Raw genomic sequence first — 22,299 nt, 5'->3', positions numbered from 1 at the left:
GGATCATTGTGAAGCTATTAAGACACGCCCTAGCAACCATTTAGAGCACCTTAGTAACAACTCCCATAGACTTCCATTGAAAGAGATCAAATGGATATCTCAGGATATAAGTGTCATAGAAACATGAGGGTGGGCTCGTTTGACTTGGGCCAGCAAACAGCCAATCATGAATCACCTCAACAATTTCTGGCCATGCCCTAGCAACCATTATCGAGCACCTTAGCAACCAAAATCCAAAGAGGGATATCTTCCATTCTGAATGTCATAGAGGCATGGGAGTTGGTTTATATCATTCATACTGACAAGCAGCCTTTGGAGTTTCATGATTGGCAGCTACCAAGCCACTCCCTAGCAACCAAACAGAGTACCCTAGCAACCATTTTGCAAGACTTTATCTCTGCATCAAAACATCGTATAGAGATGGAGGTTGGTTCATACATTCACATTGACTTTGGAGCTTCATGATTGGCAGCTGCCAAGCCACTCCCTAGCAACCAAACAGAGTACCCTAGCAACCATTTTGTAAGACCTACATCTCTGCATCAAAACATCGTATAGAGATGGGGGTTGGCTCTTTTTACTCATGCTAGCAAACATGACTTGCTACATGCTACACATGCTAGCAGAGAATAGCTACATGCTAATATTGATTAGCTAAGTGCTAAATCATGCCAAGAAAATGCTACAAACTTCATAGTAACCATCTGTGACAACTACCAACCTCCTAGCAACAACCTAGCAACCACCCAGAACACGCTAGCAACACCCTAGCAACCACCCAGAATACCCTAGCAACCGCCCATCAACACCATAGCAACCACCAAGAACACCCTAGCAACCACCCAAAATACCCTAGCAACCGCCCATCAACACCATAGCAACCACCCATAACACCCTAGCAACCACCCAGAACACCCTAGCAACCACCTAGCAACACCCTAGCAACCACTCAGAACACCCTAGCAACTGCCTAGCAACACCCTAGCAACCACCCAGAACACCCTAGCAACCGCCTAGCAACACCCTAGCAACCACCCAAAACACCCTAGCAACCACCTAGCAACCACCCAGAACACCCTAGCAACCACCTAGCAACACCCTAGCAACCACCCAGAACACCCTAGCAACCACCTAGCAACACCATAGCAACCACCCAGAACACCCTAGCAACCGCCTAGCAACACCCTAGCAACCACACAGAACACCCTAGCAACCACCTAGCAACACCCTAGCAACCAGCCAGAACACCCTAGCAACCACCCAGAACACCCTAGCAACCGAGCGAGCTTTTTGCCACTGCAAGCACCACTTCACATTTTCCTCTGGAAATGTACATTCTAGTGTTGTGAATACTATTCTCCAAGACAAAACTTTGGCACGCTACTCCTCCCGTATTTTTTGTCGTAGACCCATGAATGAGGTGTCAAATCGACCGGCTCATTTAGGAGAGGTGTGCTATGACTTTTCTAAGCGATCGGTTGTACGATGTTCGTCTGGCGGGCGATAAATCGGCCGAAAAAAGTCCCATAGACTTAACATTGGCACCAAATTTGTGAGATCATATCTTTTGACCAGAAGGTCGTAGAAACTTGGGGTTGGGCTCTTTTGACTCGGCCTATCATGCAGCTAACAATTAGTGACATAATAACTTCATATTCATGCCCTAGCAACCACTTAGGGCAGCCTAGCAACCATAAAACAACATATTCAAGACGTATCTCAGCTCCAGAAAATAGAAGAAACATGGATTTTGCCTTTTTTTGACTCAGACTGTCAACTAGTCTTTAAATATCATCTTATAAACTGTATAAGCACACCATAGCAACCATGTAGGGTACCCTAGTAACCACACAAACACACGAATAAGCCATATCTCAGCCCCAGAACATCGTACACACATGATTGTTGGCTCGTATGCAATCCTGTACCACACCCTAGCAACCGGGTGGTGAGTTTTGCCACTGCAAGCACCACTTCACATTTTCCTCTGGAAATGTACATTCTAGTGTTGTGAATACTATTCTCCAAGACAAAACTTTGGCACGCTACTCCTCCCGCATTTTTTGTCAAAGACACATGAATGAGGTGTCAAATCGACCGGCTCGTTTAGGAGAGGTGTGCTATGACTTTTCTAAGTGATCGGGTGTGCGATGCTTGTCTGGCGGGCGATAAATCGGCCGAAAAATCTCCCATAGACTTAACATTGGCACCAAATTTGTGAGATCATATCTTTTGACCAGAAGGTCATAGAGACTTGGGGTTGGGCTCATTTGACTCGGCCTATCATGCAGCCAACAAGTAGTGACATAGTAACTTCATATTCACGCCCTAGCAACCACTTAGGGCAGCCTAGCAACCATAAAACAACATATTCAAGCCATATCTCAGCTCCAGAAAATAGAAGAAACATGGATTTTGCCTTTTTTGACTCAGACTGTCAACTAGTCTTTAAATATTAACTCATAAACTGTATAATCACACCATAGCAACCATATAGGGTACCCTAGTAACCCTACAAACACATGAATAAGCCACATCTCAGCACCAGAACATCGTACAGACATGGTTGTTGTCTCATATGCAATTCTGTACAACACTCTAGCAACCGAGCGAGCTTTTTGCCACTGCAAGCACCACTTCACATTTTCCTCTGGAAATGTACATTCTAGTGTTGTGAATACTATTCTCCAAGACAAAACTTTGGCACGCTACTCCTCCCGTATTTTTTGTCGTAGACCCATGAATGAGGTGTCAAATCGACCGGCTCATTTAGGAGAGGTGTGCTATGACTTTTCTAAGCGATCGGTTGTACGATGTTCGTCTGGCGGGCGATAAATCGGCCGAAAAAAGTCCCATAGACTTAACATTGGCACCAAATTTGTGAGATCATATCTTTTGACCAGAAGGTCGTAGAAACTTGGGGTTGGGCTCTTTTGACTCGGCCTATCATGCAGCTAACAATTAGTGACATAATAACTTCATATTCATGCCCTAGCAACCACTTAGGGCAGCCTAGCAACCATAAAACAACATATTCAAGACGTATCTCAGCTCCAGAAAATAGAAGAAACATGGATTTTGCCTTTTTTTGACTCAGACTGTCAACTAGTCTTTAAATATCATCTTATAAACTGTATAAGCACACCATAGCAACCATGTAGGGTACCCTAGTAACCACACAAACACACGAATAAGCCATATCTCAGCCCCAGAACATCGTACACACATGATTGTTGGCTCGTATGCAATCCTGTACCACACCCTAGCAACCGGGTGGTGAGTTTTGCCACTGCAAGCACCACTTCACATTTTCCTCTGGAAATGTACATTCTAGTGTTGTGAATACTATTCTCCAAGACAAAACTTTGGCACGCTACTCCTCCCGCATTTTTTGTCAAAGACACATGAATGAGGTGTCAAATCGACCGGCTCGTTTAGGAGAGGTGTGCTATGACTTTTCTAAGTGATCGGGTGTGCGATGCTTGTCTGGCGGGCGATAAATCGGCCGAAAAATCTCCCATAGACTTAACATTGGCACCAAATTTGTGAGATCATATCTTTTGACCAGAAGGTCATAGAGACTTGGGGTTGGGCTCATTTGACTCGGCCTATCATGCAGCCAACAAGTAGTGACATAGTAACTTCATATTCACGCCCTAGCAACCACTTAGGGCAGCCTAGCAACCATAAAACAACATATTCAAGCCATATCTCAGCTCCAGAAAATAGAAGAAACATGGATTTTGCCTTTTTTGACTCAGACTGTCAACTAGTCTTTAAATATTAACTCATAAACTGTATAATCACACCATAGCAACCATATAGGGTACCCTAGTAACCCTACAAACACATGAATAAGCCACATCTCAGCACCAGAACATCGTACAGACATGGTTGTTGTCTCATATGCAATTCTGTACAACACTCTAGCAACCGAGCGAGCTTTTTGCCACTGCAAGCACCACTTCACATTTTCCTCTGGAAATGTACATTCTAGTTGTAATTCCAATTCATTATTCACAGGTAGAACACAGAGAGGCAGAAGTTTTATTGCAAAAGTTACATTTCCCTTACATCCTGGGAAATTTGATATATTTTACATTTATTTTATGTTTTTAATTTATTTTGGAAAGTTTTATATATGAAGGAAACAACATCTGAATGTATTCTGCTTTTAAATGCACTTGTTTGATAAAAATACCTTTTTCTCAGTTTTTTGTCCAAAATGTTGTGTTTTTGACAAAACCTACCTCTGTTCAAGAGGCAATAAAAAAAGAACAGATGAAGATAAAATAAAAACGTTTTTTTTTGCCTAAAAGCAGAGGCTCAGATCTTTATTTTTATATATATCATCTTCATATATTCATGGAAGAAAATATTCAGCGGGGGCATTCAAATTTAGCGAAAATCGTCAAAAACCCTGGCGGTGGCTGGCAACTTTTTTTTAAAACGCTGGCGGGGAAAGAGTTAATAGTAATATTTATTAATTAAATATAAAAGTGTTATTATTTAATAATAGTTTTTAATCATGTTTAAAATTAAATTATATTAAAATTGAAATGATAAAAATGAAATAAGGAATTTGATTTACAGTAATAAGATAAGAAAATTATTTAAAATAAAATTATTTTAAAGAAGAAATTATTATAATAAATTAATATAAAATAATTATAATACGTTCAAATAAACAGTTTAATAAAACGTTAAAAACTATAGTAAGTATTACAATTTGCAGTTTTTTATATTTAATTAAAAAAATTATGTAATATTTTTTAATTTAATTATGTTTTTTTAAAAAATGACAAATTTAAATAGAAATGGCACAAGGTGATTATTTTTTTAATCTTTTGCATTGTTGTTTATTAATTAGTAAATAATAACATTTTAATGTAACTTCAATATTTTTTTATTAAAATAAATATAAAAATAGAATATTTTTAAAATATTAAAATAGAAATGAAATTGGTGATTTAAAAAAACTCATGAATATGAATAAAATAGTGGAATATTCAAGGAAATTAGGAAAGACTGTAATGAATGTTATATCAAAACCAGTATCATTGATATTCAGTACTTTGCATTAGATTGAATTGATTAATTGATTGATCAAAAATGAAAAAAAGTCTATATAAGAATACATGTTATTAAATATTGTATAAATATTTTATTTTGGTTTGTGTTTGTGTGTGTGTCACAGAACAGGACCAATATGACGTATGAGAAGATGTCGCGAGCACTGAGACACTACTATAAACTCAACATCATCCGCAAGGAGCCGGGACAGAGACTGCTGTTCAGGTGTTTGTGTGTGTGAGAGAGACTGTTGTTCATGTGTGTGTGTATGTGTGTGTGTGAGAGAGAGAGAGAGAGAGAGAGACTGCTGTTCAGGTGTGTGTGTGTGTGTGTGTGTGTGTGTGTGTGTGTGTGTGTGTGTGTGTGTTTGAGATGTGCCTATAATGTGTTTGCTCCTGCGCTGAAGCTTCACCTGTATGTGTGTGTGTGTGTGTGTGTTTTAAATATTAATGCTGAATAAGAGTGTGTGTGTCCGCCAGGTTCATGAAGACGCCGGATGAGATCATGAGCGGTCAGTCGGAGCGTCTGGAGCATCTGGACTCAGACACGGATGAACAGATCTATGTGAAGGAGGAGTGCTGAACTCCTCAATCCCATGATGCCTTGCTGCGTGTGACCTCTGAACTCTGTGTGACATCACACACACACACACACACACACTGCTCTTGGCTCGTTCCAGACCTGGTCTTCTCGGTTTTCTAGTCTTGTTCTTCAACTTCAGCTCCACGTGACAATCACTCTAATGCCGAGCGAAGCTCCTCTTTCTTAAATCAGATCTAGAAGCTTTTTAATTCTCTTTGGTAAGAATCTTGTACGAAGACCTGTTGCCATTCGTATAAACGTGGGATTAATAGAATGCTGGTGAAAATGTGATTCAATTCTACTCTACAATAAATTTTACTGAGTGACACAGGTGTATATTTATGGAGTTTGTTTTCTGTACTTGTATTATGCTGGGGGATTATATATAATTTATATATATATATATATATATATATATATGAAGAGTTCAGATGCAAAAGCCTCTAAGTGCCATTTGAAATTTTCTTCTAGAATGATCATTTTTATCAAGCTTGTATATTTAAGTTCAGTGATTTCACTTAAATGGCAATGATATTTACCTATTAATTGTTATTTAAGTGAAATTACTGAACTTAAATATACAAGTTTGATAAAAATCATCATTAAAGAAGAAAATTTCAAATGGCATTTAGAGGCTTTTGCATCTGAACTCTTCATACATATATATATATATATATATATATATATATATATATGAAGTCTCATGATGACAACAATATTTCCCTTTAAAATTCATTAAACTAAAGAACATTGTGAATAAACCTAAAGAGGGTTAAGACGGTTAATTATTTGTTTATACAGAGAGTTGAGGAGGAAAGCACTTCCTGTGTTATCTTTGATGAAAATGAAAGGAATTGGTGATTTAAATTATAGTTTTTTTAAATAAAAGAAAATAATTAGAAGAAATTCAATTAAAATAATTAGTTTAAGATATTACATTTTTCAACATAATTTTTTTTTTTTTACATTTATTTTTTTATATTTAATGTTTAATTGTTTTAAATTAAAGTTTCCAGACAGCGTCGACATGCAGTACCGGAAGCGACCGCATGATGGCGTCACACGGGCGCGCACGCGTTACACGATTCAAACATCCCGCGCTGCTGATCATAAACACACTCGCGACTATTTAAATAATCATTACAGAAAATACTGCGCTGCTATCGGGGTTCAGTGATTATAATGCCATGATGAAGATTGCCTTATTCATGTATTATAGAGTGTTTTCATGTTTGGGACTATAACTGCCAGAACGGTGAGTTATGAACACGTTCTGAATGTTAACAGTTTTTGAAATGTTTTAAAAACGCTTTTTCTTGGTTATGTGAGAACGTTATAACGGAACATTCCATTGTATTAGTCTCCAAACATTATAGACTTTTGAATCTACTTTTGACCTCCTTTTCGTTACTTTTGAATAAACGTTCTGAAACAAGTAGCAAACATTTCCAAAAAAAAAACCCGTCAAACTAAAAGGTTTTATATAAAAAAACGTTCCATGAAAGATACATTATAAAAATTTTGAGCTAACGTAAGAGAACGTTATTAAAGACAGGATAACGTTCTTTTAATGCTATCAAAAGAACGTTTTTCAACTTCGAGAACCTTGACAGAACGTTCTCTGTCAACTGAGATGAGAGTTCTGTGGTATTAGAATGTAAGAGGGAGAGTGAGTGAATGGGAGTGTGTGTGTGTGTGTGTGTGTGTGTGTGTGTGTGTGTGTGTGTGTGTGTGTGTGTGTGTGTGTGTGTGTGTGTGAGAGAGAGAGACAGTGAGTGAGTGAGAGAGAGATATGCATTGTGTGTGTGTCAGTCATTCAGTGAGTGTGTGAAGCTCAGGGAAGAGCAGCATTTTGTTTTTCTCCATATTTTTCTCCTTTTTTTAGCCCTTTTACGGCTCTTTTTTAACGTCATAATTTATTCAAACAGGAGACGCGGGAAGCATTCCTCGGAATAATCTCGTTATTTCTGCTGTGGCGGTTTTAATGACGGTTGGTGACGGTTACGCGCTCAACTTGCGCTCGGATCTGAATGATGTGAAATCGCCGATGCGCCGCTGACTGAACCGAAGAGAACCGAACCGGAACCCTGGAGCGGTCGAACTACGACTCTCGCTGGACTGATCGAGCTGGTCGGATGGATTGATCAGGAGCAGCTCAGGTGATTCATCCTGTTCATATATATATATATGTATGAAGAGTTCAGATGCAAAAGCCTCCAAATGCCATTTGAAATTTTCTTCTAAAATGACCATTTTTATCAAGCTTGTATATTTAAGTTCAGTAATTTCACTTAAATGACAATTAATAGGTAATTATCACTGCAATTTAAGTGAAATTATTGAACTTAAATATACAAGCTCAATAAAAATGATCATTTTAGAAGAAAATTTCAAATGGCACTTAGAGGCTTTTGCATCTGAACTCTTCATATATATATATATGTTTTGTGACTCACATGAAAATCTGTGGAAAACCATTTCTGCCACAAGGACTTCCATACATATTACAAAACATTACAAAAACCAGCTTTGGTAAATCAAAATTGACAAAAAAGTAAAGATTATGACTTAACAAATCATAACATGAAATTAAAAAGTTTAAATTATGACATAAAAGACATAACTGCACATGGTGACTTTTAATGGAAGAAGACCTAGGTCATTTTTTGCCATAATTAATTGTGACATAAAAATCTAAATGATAACTTAGTATGTCATAATTTCGAGTTTTTGTGTCATATTCAAGATTTACCAAAGCATGATATTTTTTTTCTTATGTGGCAGAAACTAACTTCAGTGTAAATACAGTTGAGGAGCCATGGTGAGACCATATGGACTGCTATGCTTTAATTTGTGGTATTTTTAGTTTATTATTATTAATTAATAATTTAATTGCCATAGATAGAAATATAGGTAATAATCACGTAGTACCATAGTGTTTGTTCCTGACCTGAGGCAGTTTACCACAGTACTGACAGTGAACTACACACAGCATCATCCGCACAAACACACACATTAAGAAAGGAAACTCATCTTGGAAAGAAAGTTTGTTTGTGGAAGTGCCATAAATACCTTGGTACTCTAAAGAAACACTGGTGTTTTTTTTTAAATTATTTTGTAAGTGAGCGTTGCATTTATTAATGAAATTAGTCATTTATTTAAATGACAGGATGACATGTTTGATAATTTCCTAATATTTTTGGTGTGTTTATGATTACGAAACACATTATCGCATTAGACTCAGTCATTTGATATCTTTAGTGTAAATATGGTCACCGATAATGACGACCATATTGTTTTCATGATAATTCTGTGATATTCTGAAGGACGTGTGGAACCAAACAGTTCTGAGGCATCATCGACTTCAATCGTAGTTTTGTTTCTCTAGAAGTCAGTGGGGTCCATCAACGGTTCGGATGCAAACAAAGTGTATACGTTTGGAACAAATTTAGGGAGAAGAAGTTTTTTTAAGTAGCTGTTATAGAAACAAATGCAAAAAGCTAGTCGTTGATATTGCGTACCGATGCTTTAATAACCGTTCTGATAATCATCATTATTCGGTCATCGCATGCTTTACAGCCTTGATAAAGTCACCATGAAACCGTTCTATTTTATTTTATTTCGTGAATATTTCTCTGTTTGTTATTAATGATCTGCCCATGCACATCATTATGTTTTTTACATTCATGCACCCTGGTAATCTTTAATGTAAACTAGTCACACATACTCCTAATCTAAAGTTGCCATTGTATATTATTATTAGGAATATTATTGGCTCTTTCGCTGATAGCTTTTGTTCTCTTGGATGAAAGCGTCAGCTAAAGTGTAAAATACGAGCTTTCTTTCCTCCTCGTCACAACACCAGCTCGGCTTTATTTCTACACACTTATAGCACAGTAATACACACAATCAATTATGCAAACGTCATCAAATATGAGAAATTTAAATGCTCTAAAATGTCAATAGAGATATTATGCAGATCAATTCAATGATAGTAAATGTTACAATAGAAATCGAGCAGCTAAGTTCTAGTTTTGATAATAATATTACTGAATATTCAGTGTCGTTTAAACCCCACATATTTTATAATAATATCAGCTATAATAATACCCCTCCCGTCCAGCACCTGTCAGTCAAATAGCAAACCACAACGATCCAATCAAAATCAACCGCCAGCTGCTCATCGGCATTTGTTGATGTCGATGTTGTTTTCTGCAGTATAACGATGTGAAGTGTGTTTATCAGTCGACTCAGATCTGCTGGTTTATCTTTGATTCACACACACACACACACGCCTGCTTGACACTTAACAACCAATCAACTTTTGCTTCTTTTTTCTTTGTTAACTCTGGTTATTATTACACTGTGAGTTGATTCTCGCTCAGATCCGACAGACAAAAACACTTAATGAAGGCACAGATACACTTCATCTTGAGCGGTGTGTGTGTGTGCTATTATTGGCCGTCCTCATCATCACCTTGAGTCCTGCATGAATCTGGACTCATGTTGGTCTCTGAACATATTGAGACGAGGAGAGATCGACCCTGACCGTAGACGTGCGGCCTCAGATGAAGCAAATATGAGCTTTTGTCTCGGTTTCCAGCAAAAATATCTAAACATTCTTAAATCAAGACACATTTACTGGAGAAGAAGCAAAATTACTTGGTTTCCCTGAAATATTAATCAAAATGAAGTGACTATGCGCTTAAAACAAGAGCAAATATCCACCAATAAGGTTAGATAATTAAGCCTGTTTTACGTTTGAATTAAAGTGCCGCGATAATGCTATTTTAAAACTTTCTACTTTAGTTTCAGGTCAAAGGTCAAACAACATTTTCCTCATATCTCCACTGCCGCTTCAGCTCTTTCCTCTCAGTGTCTGAAATGCTTCGTTGGGAGATTCAGTCTCTCTAAGCTCCGCCTCTCTGAGAGCTGCTCTGCTGTGATTGGTCAGAAATGCTCATTATCATATCTGACTCTCAGCTCTTGATCACAGTGATACGAACAGTAACGATGGCGTGGGTTTCACCGTATCGATCTCCGAGAACAGCGTCTTCTCGACACGAGCCGAACTCTCCCAGTCTCAGATATACTACAGTGTTTGAGGGCGGAGCTAAGAGATGCTGCCCAGCCAATCAGGACCAGCAGTGGGGATTATGCTAATTAATTACATGTGAGACTGAAATTACTGACTCGTTTCAGCAGTTTCTTCTTTATTTTAGGAGACAATAACTATTTATTGAGCAACTTTACAGAGTTTTTACATTCACAAACGGCTCTATTACACACGGTTTGTAAGAGCATAATGAGGTATTTTAACTTCATGTATTTTTTATTTTTGTGCTGGGAAACAAGACCGAAGCACTGAGGAAGAGCACAATTTCTGCAGTGATCTGATTGAGCATAATGGTTGTTTTGAAGTTTTTCAGATGCAGTTTGAGGTTAATTGTCTGACCTCATAATCAGACATCACTTCCTGTCCCCGTCTGCGTCCAATCAGAGCGCGCGCACGACACGTCTAAAAATATCCAGCGTTTCTGACGCCTTTCATCACACTTTTGTCAGAAAACAAGTTCATGCTGTGCACCGAGAGACTGAGATTGATGAGGAATTATGAAAACTATAGAAGAACGTAATGAAATTAATCGCTTTGCTTCTTCAGTAAATGTGTCTTGATTTCAGAACGTTTAGATATTTGTGCTGGAAAACGAGACAGAAACTCTGAGCAAGAACACGATCAGGGTTTTGAACAGAATCTGCTCTGAAGAAGGAAGGCCGGTGGATGGAAAGGTCGTGTCAGGGTCAAAGGTCACCTCTGAAAGGTCCTGTGGGGGTCAAAGGCCACCTCTGAAAGGTTCTGTCGGGGTCAAAGGCCAACTCTGAAAGGTCCTGTCGGGGTCAGAGGTCACCTATGAAAGGTCCTGTCGGGGTCAGAGGTCACCTCTGAAAGGTCCTGTCGGGGTCAGAGGTCACCTCTGAAAGGTCCTGTCGGGGTCAAAGATAACCTCTGAATGATCCTGTCAGGGGTCAGAGGACACATGAAAGGTCCTGTCGGCTTTCAAAGGTCACCTATGAAAGGTCCTGTCGGGGTCAGAGGTCACCTATGATAGGTCCTGTCGGGGTCAGAGGTCACCTATGATAGGTCCTGTCGGGGTCAGAGGTGTGGCACTGGTCTAGGGCACAGACGCTGTGTCGATTCAGAGACGCGAGTTATTCTGAGTGCATCTTAACACAAACGTGTGTGATTATAATTACCGTCGAGTTGAGCTTCATCTCTCAGAGCTGTAATGAAAACACAAAGCATGCTGGGATGTGTCTCTAAGGGCCCGACACACTGCTGACGAGACAAAACCAGCAGCAGTGAGCAGTGTGTGTCGGCAAATATCATTATCAACCAAAACTTCAGAGCTTCTCAAAGGAGAACATCAAAACACATTTATATCTTTCAACAATAAGTTTAGTGTGTGTGTGTGTGTGTGTGTGTGTGTCAGGCCTCATACAAGGTGGTCAAAGTACTTGAATTTGACTTTTTGAAATTTAATTCCTGGAAAACCCTTGAATACACCCATGTATACGAAAAGGAGCTTGAATTATTTAAATACAATATATGATTTTTTTATTTTTATTTTTAAACACAAATACACTCTTTTCAGGCAAAATGAGTCCGTGTGACGATCGCCCATCAGCCCTTTTCTGTCTCAGTATGCCAACATTATAATATAAAATATAATTTATTGAACAATAATAGCCATTATAAACTTTGTATTTCATATTATTAAATACGTTCCCCGTTGTGTTTCTGTAATTTGAGTTTAAAAGACCCTGAAGATATTGTTTGATAAGTGCGATCTCTGATTGTTGTCTGAAAAAAACTAAAAAGTAATGCTTGAAAACACCAGTGTCTGTACGAACGGTTTTATTCTCTCTTAAATGTTCGTTATTGAAGCTGCCGTCAGAGGAAGAGCAATTAAAAGCAGATCAGAAATACAGCGTTCATATGATCTCGAGAGATGGGCATTGATCTGTGTGTGTGTCACCTCCTCTTCTTCAGGAGTGTGTGTGTGTGTTTGTCACCTTCTCTTCTGGATTGAGTCTGTGTGTGTGTGTGTGTGTGTGTGTGTGTGTGTGTGTGAGGTGAATAGCTAATGGGGGCTTGCTGAATCTCAGACATTGATTGAAACTTCACGCGGAGCCGGAGCGATGAGGACACAGGCGCTCGTCTCGTTCTCCACACGACACACACTAGCCCCTTTTCCACCAAAGCATTTTGAGAGCCGGTTCGGAGCCGGTGCGCAAACCAGTTCTTTGTGTTTCGACAGCCAAAGAACCGGTTCTCGGCCGGGAAAACTGGTTCCAAAGCGGCACCAACTCTTTGCTGGACTGGAACCATTCTTTTACCACGTCATGCTTACGTCGAGGGCTGGGGCGGGTTTAGATGTGTCCTAAACATCTTTTCTGACCATAATAAAAGATCGCAAAGCCAAGGGAAACGTTTGCAGAAACACGATGGAGTCCGCTTTTGTAATTTTTATGCTTGAAGTTAACGCAAGCGTTTCTATTTTTGTAATTTTTTTATTGAAGACATTATAAGCAAAGAAGAAAAGTCACAATATAGAACAAATAAATGGAAAGAAAAAAAGACACAATTACAGGGGTACATAACTTATCAGAAAAAATTACATTTATTATTACATATATTATTATATGTCAATTGTTTTTAAAGCTTTCTTGGTACACGAGTTAGAGATAATCCGAAAGTAATGTTGTATTTGCAAGCGTTTCTAGCTAAGGCGTATGGCGACGTACACAGTGATGTAACGACGTCGTTCCCTGGCGCTCTAGTAGTCAGTGGAAAAACAAACCAAGTCGAACCAGCACCAGTTCCGAACCAGTTCTTTTTTTGGTGGAAAAGGGGTAACTGAAGACTCGGCCTTTAGTTTGAGGAATCCTGTTCTACAGCAAATCAAAAGTGACTTTCTTTTCTGAATTGTGAACGTGTTTCTCTCCCAGCAGACGAAACTGAGTCAGCGAAACACACACACACTCCTGTAAGTCTCTCAGAGCGTTGTCTGTCTGCTATAGTTGTGATGGATCTGGATCTGCTCTTCCAAGATGACATCATGACTTTTTCGTAAACATAGACATACACGCGGATAGCTCAAAATGCGTAGAGATAACACGGCACTTGAGGCCATTAACGTCTGAGTGATTCCGCGTGTCTGGACACGCCATCAAATGTCCGCGCGAAACGAAGCAAAATGTAGATCTACATCTGGGGAGCGATCTTTTTTTTTCCTAGGATGGTAAGGGAACACTCATAAATGTAGGGCCCCATGAAATCCGTTTTTTCCATTTTAATTTTCGGGAATTAATTTTTTGGCCCTTGACAGTTGTTTTAGTCGTAAAAAGAGTATGCTTTTAAAGTTAAAGTTTTCCGCGTTAACACTAGACTCCGCGTTAATTTGCCAATTCCTCGATTCCGTGAACGCGGAAATCATAGGGCCGTATAAATGCCATTAACCCCAGTGACGGTTAGGTTTAGGGACGGGGTTGAGGTAAGTCATATATTTATATATACAGTAATAACGTTAAGTCAACGGCGTTCATAAACACGCTGAAAAGCGATTATGCGTCTTGATAGCACGCCAAAAATGGAAATACGAATTGACGTGTCATACACACGCTACTTCATGAGATCAGTCTGGCTCTTCCATGAATCCCGTGTTCAGATGGTCATAGTATCTGCTCCACAGCCAATCACAGGCCCCCTCTTTTACGGCGCTTTAGCCCCGCCTACCCCTATTGTTAATGCGGCCGTGGTCGTGACTTCCTGAAGATGAACGGCATGATGGGACTGAAGGAACGCAGACGACAACCTCATTCTTAACCAGACTCGATTTGTGCGTGAATAATTCATCCGGCTGATGCGTGCGCGAGCTTATGAGCGTTTGTCCAAAGTTTTGTGCGGCGTGTTCTCTTGTTCTGCGCATGAATTATGCAGATGTCCTGAGGGTCTGCAGTTCAACACACACCGCCTGAATTAAACATGAAGAGCTTTTACAATAAAACACACAATTAGAAGCGGCTCGTTCCTCTCTGACAGATCCTTAATGAGGGAACGAGTCTGTTCCTCCGGCGCTGGAGCGACAGCCGTTTATAAGGTCATTCCATCAGACTCACGACGAGCTTCTGTACACACACACACACACACACACACTGTTATTAATGTAGAGCCGGCGTAAATATTAGTGCCACCTCAGATTTAGGGTTTAATATGTAATTCACGATGTTAGTGTGTGTTTAGGAGCAGCGTGTGAGGGTTTATAGTGGACGTTAAATTTTATATTTCAGTTTTGCTGACGAAGATGACGAGCGTCTGGAGATGTTTGTAAGCATGTTCACACACTCGAGGCGTAAGATCAAATCGTTCTTTCCATTTTGAGATCAAATTGAAAAGAAATCAAATTATTTGACGCTGAACAATAGGATTATTAGTGTATAATATATTTATTGATTGATTTATGTGAGATACGGGGCCCTAGTTCAACGATCTGAAACGCAAGTAACTTTGTGGGCGGGTCTTGGGCGCTGTTGCTGTTTTATAGTGTGTGTGTGTGTGTGTGAGTGAGAGATTGACTTAGTGTGTGTGTGTGAGAGAGAAAGTATTTCTGAGAGAGAGAAAGTGTGTCTGTGTGAGAGAGAGAGACTGAGTGGGTGTGTGTGTGTGTGTGTGTATGTGAGTGAGTGAGTGAGTGTGTGTGTGTATGTGAGTGAGTGAGTGAGTGTGTGTGTGTGTGTGTATGTGAGAGAGTGTGTGTGTGTGTGTGTGTGTGTGTCTCAGATGATCTAATACTCATTACTCCACCACAATCCTAACACCGATCGGGAAACAAACGGTCGGATCTCCAGCTCCTCCGTAATATAGAAGGTGTTCATATCAGTTCATAATCTGTGTAAGAGATACGAGGAGCTGCCAGTAATTACCGTCAGTATGTGTGTGTGTGTGTGTGTGTGTGTGTGATCGTTTACAGTGACTGCTGGATTACTGATGACCAGAAGAGTCCGAAGAGGATCTGCAACAGGAGATTAAACAGAATTTTTCCTTGTTGACGAACACACACACACACACACACACCTGTGAGCGCACTACATCAGTGTTACACACACACACACATGCACACACACACCTGTGAGCGCTCTACATCAGTGTTACACACACACACACCTGTGAGCGCACTACATCAGTGTTACACACACACACACACACACACACCTGTGAGCGCTCTACATCAGTGTTACACACACACATGCACACACACACCTGTGAGCGCTCTACATCAGTGTTACATAAACACACACACACACACACACACCTGTGAGCGCTCTACATCAGTGTTACACACACACACACCTGTGAGAGCACTACATCAGTGTTACACACACACACACATGCACACACACACCTGTGAGCGCTCTACATCAGTGTTACACACACACATGCACACACACACACCTGTGAGCGCTCTACATCAGTGTTACACACACACATGCACACACACACCTGTGAGCGCTCTACATCAGTGTTACATAAACACACACACACACACACACACCTGTGAGCGCTCTACATCAGTGTTACACACACACACACCTGTGAGCGCACTACATCAGTGTTACACACACACACACACATGCACACACACACCTGTGAGCGCTCTACATCAGTGTTACACACACACACACACACACACACACACACCTGTGAGCGCTCTACATCAGTGTTACACACACACATGCACACACACACCTGTGAGCGCTCTACATCAGTGTTACATGAACACACACACACACACACACCTGTGAGCGCTCTACATCAGTGTTACATAAACACACACACACACACCTGTGAGCGCTCTACATCAGTGTTACACACACACACACACACCTGTGAGCGCTCTACATCAGTGTTACTGCTTGCTGGTGTTTATTTTATGAATACAATATTAAAATGAATATTTGTATGGAGTAACAGTTTTATAAAAGCGAAGCCGAGGGTTTATCTCGGGTCGAGCCGAACAACGCTTGCGCATAACTCACCACAAACACGGCTTTAGTTATTATTTAATTATGATGATTACAAAAATATGTAATAAAAAGGCAACAAAAAAACACCCCACGGTTCAGAAAGTAGATCCGGTCCTGATCCCGTTGCATGTACACTAATGTCCCTCATGTGTGTGTGTGTGTGTGTGTGTGTGTGTGTAGGATGAGTGTGGGAGTTCAGAGAGTTCTGGCACCGCTTCTGCTGCTGCTTCTCCTGGGATCTTCAACACCATCCAGGGAACATCAGGGTGGGTTCACTCGTCTCACACACATACTATAAGAAGACATATTCTCTTATTAATATTCATGATATTCATTCATACAATATTTCTATTTAGGGTTAGGATTTATTTTTATTTTATTTTTTATTTATTTAAGTAATTTTAGTGCTTTGGTTTATTTCAGTTACTATTTTTTATTAATCTAATATTTACACACACACACACAAATCTCTTTCTCTCACACACACAGACACACTCTCAGTCTCTTATAAATGTCAGCAGTAATTAAGTCCTGCGCAGCAGCATGTAAATAATTCAGTGGCTGTCGTGAGAATAGTTCGTTATCATCATCATCATCATCACAGCTGTGTGTGGTAAAGCGTCCTCAGTCACACGTCAGTGTTTCATCCGGACGACCCCATCACTGATGTTCCATTACAGTTTTTCATTTAGATTCTCTTCATTTTTAGTATAGGTAACAATATAAAGGCCATTTTAAAAACTGACTAGATAATGTTATTTTAGTTTAATTATATTTTTATTAATATCACACACACAGAGACTCTCTCACACACACTATAAATACCTATATATTGTTATTTTAGCTATTTGACACTATATTTCAGCAGTATTTGAAGTGTTTTGTGTGTGTGTGTGCAGTAGTGCGCGAGGTGCGTTCGGGCACGTGTGAGGTGGTGGCGCTGCATCGCTGCTGCAACAGGAACAAGATCGAGGAGCGATCGCTGACGGTCAAGTGCTCCTGCTTTCCGGGACAAGTGGCGGGAACGACCCGAGCGGCTCCGTCCTGCGTCGACGGTACACACACACACCACACTACCCTACCGATACTCTGAGTAGGGATGCAGCGAGGTGAGAAATTTGGATGATACAGATAACCGATAATTCTTTTTGAATTATTTGATATTATTTAATTTTTTGATATATTATTTGAATTATAATTAGGAATTTTACTGTTTGAGCAAAAATAATTGTGATTTTCGGTTTAGCCGTTATGCAAAACGACTAGAGTATAGGGATGCACCGATAGCCGATAATTCTTTGTATTTGAAAGCCGATTTTGAAGTGATTCCAAAGTCATATTTCCAGCAATTCAAATCCATCATGTTGAACAGTGCGCATCTGAAGCGTCTCAGCTGAAGGAAATATTATAAAAATATATATAAATATCCGCCAATATATCGGCTTTCAAATATAATTATATAATAATATAATATAATAATAATATAATATAATTATCGGTTATCGGCCTTTAAATATTATCAAAAAAAGAATAAAAAGAATTATCGGTTATTGGCTTTCAAATATAAAGAATTATCGGTTATCGGCTTTTAAATATAAAGAATTATCCGTTATCGGCCTTTAAATATAAAGAATTATCCGTTATCGGCCTTTAAATATAAAGAATTATCGTTATCGGCCTTTAAATATTATCAGAAAAAGAATAAAAAGAATTATCGGTTATTGGCTTTCAAATATAAAGAATTATCGGTTATCGGCTTTTAAATATAAAGAATTATCCGTTATCGGCCTTTAAATATAAAGAATTATCGGTCATCGGCCTTTAAATATAAAGAATTATCGGTCATCGTTATCGGCCAACATTTTCATTTTCGGTGCATCGATAGAAACAATACATTTTTTATTGGCTTTAAAATATCGGCCAAATTTCCATGATTTCTTGAAGTCGTCGATCTCTCGATCAGTCTGTGCTATCCTAGATCGGAGAGTGCTGTGTTCACTAGGATGGCTCGAGGGCGAGTAAATCATGGGCTAATGTTCATTCTTGTGTGAGCTCTCCCTTTAATGATCCGGACGAGGGCCCGGCCGGTTCTGATGGGTTCGGGCCCCTGAGTGCCGTCTGACCTATTCCCTGACATTCTGTCTCTGACATTCTCTGCAAATTAAAGTTGGGCTCTAATGTCCTCCGTCGTGTCTGAAACACCTGCTGGTCATCGCTGCACACACTGACCCGTCGCCACACACACTCTCTCTGTGTGCAGCCTCGATCGTGGCGCAGAAGTGGTGGTGTCAGATGCAGCCGTGTCTGGATGGAGAGGAGTGTAAAGTTTTGCCGGATCTCGGAGGCTGGAGCTGCGCCACCGGGAATAAGATCAAGACCACCAAGGTATGAGACCGGCAGCAAACTTCAGTTCAAGTGCACTTTATCTGTAGAGCAGGTACAACCAGATCGTCAAACCTGCATAGCAACACTTGAAACACAAATAAGAGCAGCGAAACCTTCAGACAGGAGTGACAAAACAGTGTCAGACTGAAGCATAACACAGTAGACCAACCTTAGAGAAGAAATCACTGTCCTTTAAGACCAGCTTTCAACAGTAGCTCCAGTCTCACATGTAGGTAATTTGCATAATCCCACCGCTGCTCCTGATTGGCTGAGCAGCGTCTCTTAGCTCCGCCCTCAAACACTGTAGTGTATCTGAGACTGAGAAGACGCTGTTCTCTGAGATCGATACGGTGAAACCCACGCCATCGTTACTGTTCGTATCACTGTGATCAAGAGCTGAGAGTCAGATATGATAATGATCGTTGTTGACCAATCACAGCAGAGCAGCTCTCAGAGAGGTGGAGCTTAGAGAGACTGAATCTCCCAACGAAGCGTTTCAGACACTGAGAGGAAAGAGTTTTAACCTTTCATTCATGTAATATAATTTGCAATTGCGTGTTATAAAGTCAGAAATGAGAGATATAAACATGCAATTCTGAGTCCTTTTTCACAATTACCAGTTTATATCTCACAATTCTGAGAAAAGATGTAAATCTAGTCCTCAAAAATCTTCCAAACTAAATTAAAAACCTTTAAATTAGCATATTCTGGGCACTTACAGCCCTCACATAGAATGTTTTATCTAATTTTTGTTGCATATAATAACATTTGATGTGCTCTCTCAACACTATTCATCAGCTCTCATCATGTACATGTTGCTCTTTAATCTGCTACTAAACCCTAACCGTTCTTAGATCGAGACACAATCACTGGAAGAGCAAAATGACTTGTTTTCTGAACAAAATAAGCAAGTTTATACTTAAAAATCAAGGGTGGATCAAACAAAAACTGGTGTGTGTGGGTCAGCTGAAGGTCACATCAGTCAGTCTTGGGGATCATTTGTTCCCGCCTCACGAGTAGATGAAGCTTTCAGCCCCATTAGTGACTAGTGTGTCACCGCAACACCCTTCAGCCGTCAGAGTCCGCAGGAGGAGCACATCGCTGCTTTAATTAGAAGCTTTTAATAGTAACCCAATGCAAATGTCCTTCTCCTGGTTATGACGACTGTATGAGCTCGTTCAACTTCTATCAATTATTTAAAGGGCCTCGCCAAACCTGTCTGGAGCCTAATTATTGATCCTAAATATCCGCGGTTATCTTCAGACGCTGGCAGATTAACCAGGCCGACCTCAGAACTGGGATATCTTTCTGTTCTGTATGAAACACTAAACTAATGCCGTTTCCGGCTTTCATTTCCCATGTTTCGGTCGGCACAGATTTCCCCGGACCGGGATCAGCTCTGGTGACCACTGGAAACTGGATACAGGTGAGCTGTCCTGCACAACACACACTCTTCTTCATCATCATCATCATTAGAGAAACCCATCAAAACTCTGCCTGATGTGAAACTCTAATATGCGACTGGTGTGTGTTTAATGTGCTTCACACACTTGGCTGGTAGTGTGTGACAGTCCTTCTCTTCACAAACACACACTTCGTCAGGTGTTTTATGGTGTTTGGAGGCTTTATTAAACTGAAAAGTGCTTGATCGGACATCTAATGCACTACAGTAGCGTTTCAGCAAACCATTATGTACTTAAAATCAATATTTTTTAGGCTAATTGCTAAGTATGCATATGTATCCGTGGTGATCCATGAGAGTGGGTGGAGCTTACAAGCACTTTTCGGCACGATTGGTAGAATTTCAGCTCAGCATCATGGGAAATGTAGTTTTTTGCCATGAATTCAGCTGTTAAACACGATTATTCTTTGCCTGATTTTTAATAATGTGTGCTGACGAGAAGCAAATAGTGTTGATTAGCAGTCTCGTAGCTCACAGTAGTGTTAAAAATAAATTTCCCTATGGAGAAAGGGAATGGAGTTTGTACTTTATTGGTTTAGTAGTGAATGTGAATGGCCTTGCATCTGAAACACAGCCACTGTACTGTGGATTTGGGGTTAAAACATGCTTTGTAATGATGTTTTTACCTGTTTCAGACTCCTGGACACTCTGGATTATATCACTAGAGACTCGATGAACTCTCAGATCACGAACACCGGCTGACGGACGTTTGCTTCCTGTGTTTATAATATGAATGTTCATGTATCCTCATATCAAGTAAGACCACTGCAGGTTTTTCTGTACGTAAACGATGCATTTGCTCATAATAAACTACGATTGTCTTAATCTAGCTAGCAAGTCTTTACTGTCGCATCTTTTAGCGGACGAGCGGCTCGTCTCCGCTCTCCGAGTCCTCAATGACCCTCATGTGACACTCAATCCTTTCACTGTCAAAACATTTGATTGCCAAAAAAAGTAAAAAATGTAAATTCCTTTTCAAAAAAAGGTAATTTACTAAATAAAATCCATTATTAAAACACTGATGGACAAAACAAAGACATGATGAATCCAAGTTTATCACAATCTGAGGAAAATACTAATATATAGACAGAAATACAGTAAAGAATGTAAACGTGTTTACAGAACAATTTAAAACTGTAATTTACAGGGGGAAAAAAGAAGATGTTTTTTTTTACTTTATTTTATATTATTTTATTTTTTTGTTTTAGACCCTATTTTTCTTTTCCTAATTTAATTCTATTATTGTTTTGTTTTTTAATAGTGTTTTTTGTTTGTTTGCTGTGTTTTGTTTTGGAGCCTATTATTATTATTATCTTTATTTAAGTTGCTATTTTATTTTATTCAGATTTTTTTTGCAGTTTTAGACTAAATCTTGTATTTTATTTAGTTCTACACATGTTTGATTTAATGTTATATTATTTTATCTTTATTGATTTTTTTTAATTTTAGTTTTTGTATTCTATTTTATTTTTTGTTTTAGACCCTTTTTTTCTTTCATATTTTTATTTAATTCTATTTATTTTTTTTTGTAAATAATTGTTGACTTTTTATATATACAGTATATATAATATTATGTTGACCTAGCTGTAGTGTGTGGTGTATCTGCTGTTGTCGGAGTGTGTCCGGGTCGGGTCAGAATAGCAGCGGGTGAAGTGTGTGTGACGCATCACTCGTGTGTGTGATGATTGACAGGCCTGTTGAAGCGCTGCTCA

At 39.4% G+C, this 22,299-nt stretch overlaps 2 protein-coding genes across 3 annotated transcripts in view; both read left to right on the top strand.

Annotated features, from left to right (window-relative positions):
- etv6 (ETS variant transcription factor 6) overlaps positions 1-5,983 on the top strand; it is a 48,256-nt gene extending 42,273 nt beyond the window's left edge. For both annotated transcript variants that reach the window (XM_039660560.2, XM_039660559.2), the window contains exons 8-9: positions 5,198-5,298; positions 5,553-5,983. In XM_039660560.2, coding sequence (XP_039516494.2) covers positions 5,198-5,298; positions 5,553-5,655 — 204 coding nt within the window. In that variant the 3' untranslated portion in view covers positions 5,656-5,983. The remainder of the gene's footprint in view (positions 1-5,197; positions 5,299-5,552) is intronic.
- Positions 5,984-7,453: 1,470 nt separating this feature from the next.
- LOC120470890 (chemokine-like protein TAFA-2) lies at positions 7,454-21,416 on the top strand. The gene is made up of 6 exons (XM_039660561.2): positions 7,454-7,814; positions 16,921-17,006; positions 17,640-17,795; positions 19,001-19,125; positions 20,502-20,551; positions 21,223-21,416. Exons 2-5 carry the CDS (start codon positions 16,922-16,924, stop codon positions 20,529-20,531), a joined length of 396 nt encoding a protein of 131 aa, XP_039516495.1. The 5' UTR covers positions 7,454-7,814; position 16,921; the 3' UTR covers positions 20,532-20,551; positions 21,223-21,416.
- The last annotated feature ends 883 nt before the right edge of the window (positions 21,417-22,299 follow it).

The sequence above is a fragment of the Pimephales promelas genome, chromosome 24 (assembly GCF_988280905.1).
Source record: "Pimephales promelas chromosome 24, fPimPro1.hap1.1, whole genome shotgun sequence".
NCBI classification, from domain to species: domain Eukaryota; kingdom Metazoa; phylum Chordata; class Actinopteri; order Cypriniformes; family Leuciscidae; genus Pimephales; species Pimephales promelas.
This window is presented reverse-complemented; position numbering and strand designations above follow the sequence as displayed.

Coding starts and splice junctions, on each gene's coding strand:
- LOC120470890 (XM_039660561.2), top strand. CDS start 16,922: ATGAGTGTGGGAGTTCAGAGAGTTCTGGCACCGCTTCTGCTGCTGCTT. Junction 17,007..17,639: donor ACCATCCAGGGAACATCAGG/GTGGGTTCACTC, acceptor GTGTGTGTGCAG/TAGTGCGCGAGGTGCGTTCG. Junction 17,796..19,000: donor GGCTCCGTCCTGCGTCGACG/GTACACACACAC, acceptor CTCTGTGTGCAG/CCTCGATCGTGGCGCAGAAG.